The following is a 10,870-nucleotide window of genomic DNA, read 5'->3' on the forward strand; positions in this document are numbered from 1 at the left end:
GATTAAAGATAGATTAGAGATGGATAGATAGATGTTTGCTTACTGAATACAGAAGTTATTTGTATCGACGGCTGAGGCTGTTGGTGCGGGTCCTCCTAGTGGATTGTCTCTCCGTGTGCCAGGAGGACCTTTATGGAGATCTTCTCCATTCACCTTCACTGACACCGTAGGAGGAAGTCGAAGTGTCACAATCTAAATACACCCAACAGAGAGACAAAGATTGAAGATACATAGGGATGGGGGAGACGAAAGATAGAAGGTGAATTGATAGATAGATATATAGATAGATAAACGATAGATAGATACAAGATAGAAACGCGTATATACAGAGCTATATAGCAACAGAGAGAGAGAGAACATGTCTACGTGTTTAGATGTATAGGTCCTCATCAGACGTACGAAACTAGATGATAGGAAGACGAGAAGAACCCTCCACCATGTATGCATGTGCATACATACACTGATAGACATACCCTCCAGATCTCATGAACTCTGCTCCTTATCTGCGTGTATATATCTATATGAGAGTCTCTTCTATGCATAGACATAGATATGTATGTGTATGTATAGGTGTATACGATCGTACTCTTGCATGCTGATGATACGAGGGGAGATTCTGAAAGGGAAGTTCAAACACTTCTTGGGGCTCTTCACTGCCATCGCCTTCTCCCTCTTCATCTGAAGAATCTTCACCGTCATGATCCCCATCTCCTCTTTCTCTCTTGCGTTTTCTTCCTTTCTTCGACAACGAAGAAGAAGATAATCTTCTATCTTCATCTGTGTCTTCTCCATAGCCATCGTCATCTCTTCTTCTGTCTCTTTCATGTCTATCCTTCTCTTCATCTTCATCGTCCTCATGATCTCCTGAGAAGATATCTCTCGAGGAGGTTTCAGCTCTTGAGAAATCTCCGTCCCTACCTTCAAAATTCTTTCCTTCTTCTCCTTCTCGTCGGCTACTTTCTCTCCCGGCTCGATCATTCTCTCTCGTTCCTGTCCCTTCATCGTCTTCATCCTCCCCAAAGAGATCTTCCTCTTCACGAAGGTTATGCCCTTCATTCCTCGCTTCAATCTTAGTCTTCTTCTCCCCTCTTTCTTCTTCCTCTTCTTCTTCTCCTTCTCCAAAGAGATCGTCGAAGTTCTCTCTCTCTTCTTCTTCTTTCATCTCTTCACCTGTCTCCTGAACCTCTTCTTCTTCTTCTCTTCCACTTCTTCTCATCTCTGCCTCATGGAGACCTCTTTCACCAGAGAACCCCGCACTAGCAACACTACCTCTCCCCTCTTCTCCTCCTTCTTCTCTACTCTCTCCTAAGCTTTCCATCTTTTCTTCTCCTTCTCCGGGGTTACTTCTTATCATTCATATCGTTCTGACTCTTGTGAAGATTCTCCCCTTCCTCCCTACGTCATTTGAATGAAGACAGAAAAGCGCGAGAAAGAAAGAAGGAAAGAAGAGAACAAGGAGAAGTCGTGTATGTAGAAAGGAGTGGAGATTCGAACGACGGGATAAGGGAGAGGGAGTGAAGAAGAAAAGAAAGAAAGAAAATCAAGAAAGAGATGAAAGACCTGCTTGAGCCAATCTAAAAGGAACGCCGTAGACACTTTTACTTTCCTATCCATCAAATAAGATTAACGAGACGGGCGACAGAAAACCTGAGGAGACAGAAAGACAGAGAAAGAGAGAAGAAAAGATCGTCTGCTACAAGAGATTGAGAATGAGAGTGCAATCCTATCCAGTAGGTAGGATGAAGTCTGACTTGCGGAAAGGAAAAGAAAAAGGAAGGAAAAGAGGAGAAGGTTCTAAAGAAGAAGAAGTCGCCTCATATCATCGTATGCAAAGCTCCTTCCGCTTGAAAACGAAAAGAAGACACTTCAGATAAGAAAAGACCTGTGCGTTCTTTTGTCAAAGCACCGTCGAGGATGAAATCCTCGCTAAGCAAAAGAAGGAAAAGAACTTGGCAGCACAGAGACGGCCTCCAAGTTGAGGTGTACGTACACCTGAGATTTCACTGTCTTTTCATCCAGTGTGAAGGAGAACAAAGTCTCGTACTACAGACTTCATCACGGCTGTCAACAGATCAGCCGTAGAATGAGACCGGAGAGAAAAAAGAAGGAAAGGGAGAGAAAGAGAAAGAGGAAGAAGAGAAAAGAAAAGAAAGAAGCCTGAAAGGGGGTTAAAGAGGAGATCTCTCCACTCCGAAAAGAATCAAAGAAAGGACAAAGATGTTTACAGAAGAGGATTTGAAGAAGAATGAAGAAGTCTCATTCCCTCTCTCGCATCCGATCTCTCCACAGTAGATTTCCCTCTCTTGCTTGGTCTTCCTCTCTTTCTCTCAAGGTTTCTCTCTGCTTCCCTGCTTCGGAGTTTTCCTCCAAGTCGAGGAAGGTGATAGAAGGAGGAAGGGATCAGAATATGCTGCGTATGCGTCTTGCATGCATGCATCTGTAGATACACCAGAAAGCGGACATGCATGCGTACAGGAAAGGAAATACAAAAACATCGAAGTGTACCTGGAGAAGACAATGTACCATCGACCAATGTGTCTTTTTATGTAGCTATCTCTTTGCTTTCTTCTCTTCTCTTCTTTTCTTTTTCTTACGATGGGAAGAGCAAGATGCAAGGGATGATCCGTTTGCCAGCCTTGTGGAAAAAAGACGAGAAGTTCAGGTCGTCTTCCTTCTCCACTTCGATTCTCTCTATCCTAGCGACCTCCTCCCTACCAACTGCGACAGCTCGTCTCTCATGAGGCGACCTTTCTTTTCTCCAGAGAAAGTTTTGTCTTTTCGCTTTCTGTCCTTCTGTCTCTCGCTTTGCATTCGTGCTTCTCTCACATCGTTCACCGGCTCCTGATCTTTTCTCCTCTCTCTTTTACGACCCGATCTACGACTGTCCGTCACTCTTATTCTTCTTGTCCCTGTCTTCTTCTTTTCTCCGGTATGAAGATCTCTACACCTTTAGATCCTCTTCGCCGTCCTGCCGCTAGCGAAAACTCCTTCTCTTCTCATTCTCTTGAACAAATCTCCTCTACCACGCGGCATCCGCAGTCCCATCTCTCGGGAAGAGTACATACACCCCACGTCTTAGGTGTACATACACCCCACTTGTCAGGTGTACATACATCTTCCGTCTCAGGTGTACGTACACCTCACTGTCACGTCAGTGGTACCGAGACAAATGTAACTCAAAGGGAAGAAGGATATGCCGCCAATTCAGTTGTAAACAATGGAGATCAAGTAAAAGAGAACATGAACTTCATTAAGATGAAAGAAGGAAGAGAAAAGAAAGGACATGAAGAAAGCATTCCAGCTATCTCCAGTCCCCCTTCTCTCCTATCTCCCTCAAATAAGGAAATCCATCCTCATGCTTCTTCAAGAAGCTTAATTCTCGTCATTGAAGCGGATGCCTTGCTTCTAGATTGGTCGAGTTTACTCCAGTGTATTCTTCAGACATTGCTAGGGAGAAAGATCTCTTCCGAAGAGATTTTGAATCTCTTGATCCCCGGTCTGTCTTTGTATGATACAGGGACGCTTATTCTCTCTCAGCAGAAAAGTCAAGTGAGAGAGAAGGAAGAAAAAGCGACAGAAGATTCCTTGTCTCCTGCTACTAATGGAAGACAGTATGGAGAGGCTGTATGTACACCTCAACAGGGACATCAAGGAGGGAGGTGTGAAGACGGTCTACATGATGAAGGAGAAAAGAAAGAGAACAGAGACAAGGAAGAACATGAGAAGAAGGAGAGAGGGGGTTGTCCACTAGAAGAAGAAGAAAAGATACAGCAAGAAAAGCAGGAGAAGGAGGAATTGTTTGTTCCCGATGTTACTTCATGGAAGAACGGTCGGCTGTTCACTGTATCGATGTCCCGCTTAGATAAAGAAAGAGGAGAAGAAGGAGAAGAGGTAGACGAGGAGGGCCAGAAAAAGAGAAGGGCAGAACAGATGAATGAGATCTATGATGACTCACGTCTGTCGTCTCCTCCTGCAAGAGAACGTGAAATGTCTCCTGGAGAAGACAATTCTTTCTCTTCTTCTCCTTTCGTCTCTCTTCAGTTTCTTCTGTCAATTCTTAAGCTCACCGTTAAACCTCATGTAGGTGCTATTCATCTCCTAAGAATCCTCATTCTTCACTCTCGCCAGTACCTCTCTCTTCTCTCCTCTCTCTCTCCTCTTTCTTCTTCTTCTTCTCCCTCCTCTTCTTCTTCTTGTAGTGTCTCGGCTTATAGTGAAGTTGAGAATGTACGCTTGCTTCTATGCACAAGCAACGAATGTCTATGGAGAGATTATCTTAGGCATTCTTTAAGTAGAACAGAAGACATCGCCCACCCTAGCTGCGATGAAGATGGTCAGGCATTCTCTTCTCTGCTTTTCTCCTTCTTCGATCCTATTCGAGAAGTCCAGTTGATGGAGGAGAAAAAGCAGATGATTAAAAAGAACAAAGAGAACGGCGATATGGCCGATACAACTCTCCTGAGCTGTACACAAGAGAGAGAAGATAAGGAAGAGAAAGAGGAAGAAGAAGAAGAAAAGAGAAACATGTCAAAAGAAAGAGGAGAAGAAGAAGAGGGAAGTTATCCGGTGAGCTTGGCGCAGGGAAAGTTAGAGAAGTCGATCTTCTTCTTCTCTCTTCAGCAAGGCCCAGAACAGTTGAAGCGTTTCATTTCTCAGCTTTCTTCTTCTTCGTCTTCTTCTTCTTCTTTTTCTTCCTCTCTCTCTTCATCTCCATCTTCTGTCTCTAGACATGTGTTGAGCGGGAAGGGTTTTTCTCCAGGAGACGACTTGAAAAGCGAAGTAGAACAAAAGGAAAAGAAGAAGGAGAGAGAAGTTGCCGGCGATAAGGAGGAGAGAAGTCCCCCTAGAAAGGCCGATGTACCTCACTGCTCCTCGCAGGATCGAGTTGTTCTCTTAGCGAAAACCGAGGCTTTTCTTCACTTCGCTCTCTCTGCTGGTAAGAAAAAAGGAATGAAACAACAACAAGAAGAAGAAGAAGTAAGGAAGTCAAAAGAAGAAGCCAAGAAAGAAGAGAAGAAGAAACAAAGGAAGAAGAAAAAGAAGAAGGACCAAAGAGGGAAAGAGGACCGCGTGATGTGGCTGGCTAGGAGTTTCCGGCGGCGTCCCGACGAATCCGCACTTTCACATAGCTCTCTACCTGTCTATCCATTACTAATCTCTCTTTGCTCTATCTATATCTACCTTTGCTCTGTCTATCTATCTATCTATCTTTAATCTATCCATCTATCTATCCATCCACCTATCTTTGCTATCTCTCTAGATCTGGCTTTCTATCCATGTCTATCTATCTATTTATCTACCTGGATATCTGGGTGTGTACATGGACTCTGGAGGGACTATATCTCTCTGCCTCTATCTACATCTCTCGATCTATTCATACATAGGTAATCTAAGCATGTATGAACGAAACTCCCTTACAATTCTTTGAGGTCTCTTCACATCCTGTCTCTCGTCAAGCGTGACTTTCCATGGTCGATTCTCTTTCTCTCTTTTCTTCTTCAGGTATTAGACACTTTGCTCCTTCTCGATCATCTTCATCTTCTTCTTCTTCCTCTTCGTCTGCTTCTCAGTCGTCGACCACAGCTAACAAAGCAGAAACGCCTGAAGGTTCCTCTCTCTCCTCTTCTGAAGAATCTAAACCCTTCTCTTCTTCTTCATCTGCTTCAGCTCAGGATACAGGCGAAGAGATTCAACAGGAGATAAGAGAAGAAAGGACTAGACGACAACAAGACGAAGAAAGAGACGTCTGCTCTTCATTATCATCTGTTCCTATTCAGGCATATGAAGGGACAGCGGAAGGTGATAAAGGTGTAGATGACGAGAAGGCCGAGAGAAAGAAGGAGAAGAAAATGGCCTTTTCACCAATGTCATTGACATCAAAGATGGAAGGAGAGGTAGCTGGAGGTTTTACTTGTATCATGTGTGGAAAGATTTGCTGCTCTATCTCAGGTGTACATACACCTCAAGAGAGATGGAAACCAGATGCGAATGGATTTCCTCTTCGTTGTCTTTGTTCTACATGTGATGAACACTCCGCGAAATTGTTGATTTCTAGTCCTGATGATGTCGATCTTCTCAGACTTCTTCATCCTCCAGACATGTCTATTCTGAACAATGAGAAGAAGTCTCAAAGCACCCTCGCTCATATAACCCCTTCAGGTGTATGTACACCTGAAGCCAACAACCATGACATCTCTACAGACACCTCGTCTCTTCATGCATCCCTTTCTTCCACGACTCCAACTCAATCCTCATCTCCCTCTTTCTCTTCGTCTTCTTCTTTATCTTCCGCATCATCTTCTTCTCCTCCTCCACCACCACAGTCGACAAGTAGTTCCCCAGCTCAAGAAGACTCTTCATATCTCCTTCCAGCCATCTATCCCTTTAAGGTTAATCCTCTCGGTTACTCTCCATCCGTCTTTCCTTTCTCTTCTCCTTCATCGTCGTCTCTCGATCAACCCTCCCCCACAATAGAAAAGCAAGCCGTACCTTCACACCCGTCTCGCTCTACAGAAGCACGTAGCCATAGTGACGATATCTCAACAGATCTTTCCTCTTCTTCATTCTCTCTCCCTTCTCGGCGTTGTCCTGCGTGCGAACTTCTAAAGCTTGAACGTATAGCTCTCTTACTCTCTCGAAAAGGAGAAAAGGATCAAGAGAAAGATGACCATCACCAAGTAAGAAATTCACTCCCAAGCACAACAACAGTAACAGAAGCAATTCCTCCACTTCCTCAAAAGACAGAGAATTCCTCTGTCTCTCTTTGTTCCTTTTCTTGGACTTCTTCACCACTCAAGAGACAGACTGATCTTTTACATGAATGGAACCTTTCTGTACAGTCAGGGCTTCTCTTATGGAGAAGCTCATGGGTCTTCAGTCATCGGCCTATCGTTGTTACAGGGCATGTAGTTAAAGGCTTTGGCCGAGGAAGCAAGATGCTTGGGATCCCTACAGCTAATGTGAAGACATCTATCTCTCCTTTCGTTGTCGATCTTTCTTTAGTGGAACAATCCAAGACGATGGATTCGAGAAAGATGAAGAAAACTGACACCTCGAGAGAGAGAGAAGATTTTCTGAAAGCTTATGGTGTCTCCTCTTCGTCGGCAGCATTTCCTTCCCGCGGTCTTCATTCTAAGGAGAGACACGTCTCCCCCTCGCAGGAAAAGAATCGTGTGCAATCGACTTCGAAACAAGAAGAACAGACGCCATTACGGGCGGGAGAGAAAGATCTTCAAGGCGACAACTTTCACGAGAGTGAGAAGAAGAGTAAAGGCGGAGAAGAAGGGAGAGAAATAGGAGGAAAAGAAGAAGAAGAGGGGGAGAAAAGTCAGAAGAGAAAGACAAAGAAGAAGAGAGATGGAATAGAGAAGCATTCAGGGGTCCAGCTAGTACCAGGTAAAGACATATGTGTATGAGGGGAGCTGAAACAACGCGCAATTGAGAAAGAGATTCGAAGAGAACTCGTTAGAACATGATGACTCTTTTTTCCTCTCCTTTCGATTAGAAAAGTCAACGCGGAAGAACTCACCTCACCCATAGTAGTTGTGTCTGGAGTCACTTCTTCTCTCTCTTTCCTATGCTTGCAAAATCTCGAAAGTTTCCTCGCACATCCACACCAGTGAAAGGGCATGCCAATCCCTCTCTCTCTCTTACTCTCTCTCTCTCTCTCTATATATATATATAGCTCTATACGGGTATACAAATATACGTGGATGATGGGGGCATCTCCAAGTATGTACCGCATAAGCTCTATACATGTATATATATGTATGTATGAAGTATGTGTGTTGTATAGAGACGTGTCTGGTGGTTGCGATGGCCCGAGACACTCGTAGCTTTGAATTGTCTTTCTTCCTCGTCTCAAGTTTGACTGAACGTGGTCATGATGAGATAGCGGGAAAGAAGAGAAGAAGCTTCAGGGTGCGTGTGCCTGCCCTTGGATGGATAAAAGAGTGTAGAGGATGCCTCAGATATCTTCCATTACAGTAGGCACACCTCGGAGCTTGTAGATATATCGCTGGTATACACCGATGTTGGTAGGGGTCTAGCGTACGTAGTTAGAAAGAGAGCATGTCTCACCAAACATATAGATACACACATACATGTATGTTCGCCTACATTTCTATTAGCTAGCCAGGTAGACTGGTAGTTTACAGATAGATGGGTATGTGTAGATCTCCGGTACTCCGGTCTCTTGTCTATCTTATGTATATATCGGGTGAGAGCGGTCAATCGAATACAAGGGTATCTGAGAGGCTTCTGTACATTTTCCTGGGGCCCAGTGGAGCGAAAGAAGAGAAGATCATGTGTCTATCATCTGTCTTTCTCTTTGTCGACTTCTTTTTCTTCTGGGAGAAGGAGAGGCATGTGGAGAGAATCTCCTTTCTATTCTATTGAGGATCAAGAGACACATCATCTCTTCAGCAAGAGCTTTGTTTATGTGTTCGTGTGGACACCTCTCATGGTGTCTCGCTTGGGGACACAGGCAAGCATTCTCTCCAAGATATCTTTGCTTCTTAGCTAGCTACCGAGCGAGCCTCGATGTTCCTTTGTAGTATCGACGCCTTTCTGGCTGATAAGCTGATAAAGAAGAAATCAAATCGATTGTCACGACTGTGTCTCGTGGTGGTGGTGGTGGTGTGTGTCTACTGTGTGATGAATATAACAGGAATCTATTATGGCTGGGCTGTCCTTCGTTCTTTAAATGCTGACGTTCTTCATGGTATCACGTCCACGTCAAGCACGGAGAAGAGAGAAGAAGAGACAAAGAAAGAAGAAAAGAAGAGAGTGAATACGAAGCAGGGCGAAGAGAATCAAGATTCTTCATTCAAAGAGCCTTCGCTACTTCTATCAGCGTCTTCCTCATTTCATAGAAAGATAGATGTCTACAAGACAGCTTTGTCTGTAGGGTATAACCCATACTTCGATAATACATCTCTCACCATTGTAAGTCTTCGTTTTGAAGCCGTGTTCTTCTTGCTTTTCTACTAAGCGGCATCAGACGGCTCTCCGTCCCTTCTACCTTTGTATCTTTCTCTGTATCTCCCTTTACCCTACGAAAGAGGAGGAAGAGCCTGTGTAGGTTCTATGTATGCGCCAGTAGATGTATGTAGAAGAAATTGTAGGCGAATGTCTTCTCACCTTCAAGCGTCTACAGGCACAGTGATCTGAAAATAGTCTTGTACTGCTTGCCACTCACAAGAGACCTAAGATTACGAGGCATATATATACATATATATATATATAAACCCTCAATCTCTCTTGCATCAATCTTCAGTTTCTCTCTCTCTTTATCTATCTGCATGTTGACAGATCATGATAGGAATCATGTACTGCGCATGTCTATCTCGTGTTCTTCTCTCTTCTCTCTTTCTACAAGCGTGTCGATTTCTCTAAATAGAAAGACCCTTGTATGGAACCGAGGTCTGTACATACACTCCAGGTATTGTTGTGTTGTCTTCTGCCTTTTTCTAACTGTTCAGGAGCCTTATCTCTTTCATGAGTTTCCCGAGGATTTCGTGGGTAGTTCTATCACGGTCATCATAACAGGATTCTTACGAAGTGAAGCTGCTTTCTCTTCGTTTGGTAGGCTCTTCCAGAAATCTTTCTCTTCCTCCTCTATCTCTTTCACTCTTCTTTCTTTCTTTCCTCCATCGGCTCGCTCATCTTAGTCGAGACGCGACGCCACCTTTCTTTCGCTTTCCATTCAACACTTGACTCGAGGGCATATATGGATGAAGATGTGTGAGGCGTATGTGTGAAGATGTATGGAGATGTATCGTTTTTTCTATGAGCATGTATGAATATATGCGTGCATATATATGAATATGTGCTGTGTGTGAATGTATATGTTTATGTCTGTGTATGTGTGTATGAATATGTATTCCATATGAATCTGTATTATGTATGATGTATGGATATATATATATATATACATATATATATATATATGCTTTTGGGTAGTAAGGATTTATACGTGAAGGTGTTTGTCCTCGGCATGCGTATGAGGCGTGGGAAGTGAGAAGATCTACAATAATAGTAAGAGTTGTAATCCTAATAGAATTACTCACCTATGATGACTTGTGTATACTTTCTCAAGACTTCAGGAGAAACATAGAAGACAGGCTGGATAGAAGATAATACGTTTCTGGCAGGTTTTCTTTCTTCCTTACTCCGATGTATAGATGCATGCGTAGAAGATAAAAGAGTTCGTATAGATTCCTGCTGTATGTGTCTCTTCGCCGTAGACGATCAGCTTCACCGAAACTGAAACTTTTTCTTATTTGACTTCTATGTCTGCATTTGGTAGAGCGTCTCTGCTAGATAGATAGGAGATAGATGTCTTTGTCGCTTCCTGTGTGTGTTTGCATGCATGCAGGGCATTTAATCCAAGCTATACAGAGCGACTGTGAGGTTGTTCGTGTGTCTTTAGATGACGCCTCCTTCTTACCTGCCAAGACGTTTCTTGAACTCCATTGTAACCAACAACAAGAAAAAGAAAAAGAAAAAGAAGAAGAAAAAGAAAAAGAAGAAGAGCCAACACCCCCCCATTCAACACCCTCCTCACAAGAAGCTTAACTAAACAAAGAAGGCCAAATACATACATATATATACATATATATGAGACCTATCTATCTATCTGTCTATTCTCTTGAAACTATATATGTAGCTGCGCACCTATCTGTAATATGTCTCTCTCTTTCTCTCACCTCAGTCTATCTATCTATCTATATCTATCTATCTATGTGTGTGTATAAGAGGGGTGTAGTTGTCGTAGATATTTCACTCGCGAGTTTTCTAGGGAGAGATTTAGAAGTGAGTGGAACGTTCCTGAGGCATAGGCTCTCCCCTACTAGTAAAGAAGAAGAAG

The 10,870-nt window shown here is 43.4% G+C and overlaps 2 protein-coding genes across 2 annotated transcripts in view; one reads left to right on the forward strand and one right to left on the reverse strand.

Moving 5' to 3' along the window:
- Window positions 1–2,341, reverse strand: part of CSUI_009897 (paf1 rna polymerase ii complex component leo1) — an 8,222-nt gene extending 5,881 nt beyond the window's left edge. The window contains exons 1-2 of the mRNA XM_068070006.1: window positions 587–2,341; window positions 44–192 (exon numbers count right to left, since the gene is read on the reverse strand). Coding sequence (XP_067918017.1) covers window positions 44–192; window positions 587–1,354 — 917 coding nt within the window. The 5' untranslated portion in view covers window positions 1,355–2,341. The remainder of the gene's footprint in view (window positions 1–43; window positions 193–586) is intronic.
- A 258-nt stretch (window positions 2,342–2,599) lies between these two features.
- CSUI_009898 (riboflavin kinase) lies at window positions 2,600–10,811 on the forward strand. Its single transcript, XM_068070007.1, has 5 exons — window positions 2,600–4,936; window positions 5,503–7,395; window positions 8,669–8,946; window positions 9,483–9,585; window positions 10,379–10,811. Exons 1-5 carry the CDS (start codon window positions 2,932–2,934, stop codon window positions 10,576–10,578), a joined length of 4,479 nt encoding a protein of 1,492 aa, XP_067918018.1. The 5' UTR covers window positions 2,600–2,931; the 3' UTR covers window positions 10,579–10,811.
- Window positions 10,812–10,870: the final 59 nt, after the last annotated feature.

This window comes from Cystoisospora suis (assembly GCF_002600585.1).
Source record: "Cystoisospora suis strain Wien I chromosome Unknown contig_6278, whole genome shotgun sequence".
Lineage (NCBI taxonomy): Eukaryota > Apicomplexa > Conoidasida > Eucoccidiorida > Sarcocystidae > Cystoisospora > Cystoisospora suis.

What these genes read in the sequence shown, in the direction of transcription:
- CSUI_009898 (XM_068070007.1), top strand. Translation starts at nt 2,932, where the DNA reads ATGAAGATCTCTACACCTTTAGATCCTCTTCGCCGTCCTGCCGCTAGC. An exon ending in AGGGGTCCAGCTAGTACCAG is followed by an intron (nt 7,396 to 8,668) that starts GTAAAGACATAT and finishes TGAATATAACAG; the next exon opens with GAATCTATTATGGCTGGGCT. An exon ending in AGCTGCTTTCTCTTCGTTTG is followed by an intron (nt 9,586 to 10,378) that starts GTAGGCTCTTCC and finishes GCATGCATGCAG; the next exon opens with GGCATTTAATCCAAGCTATA.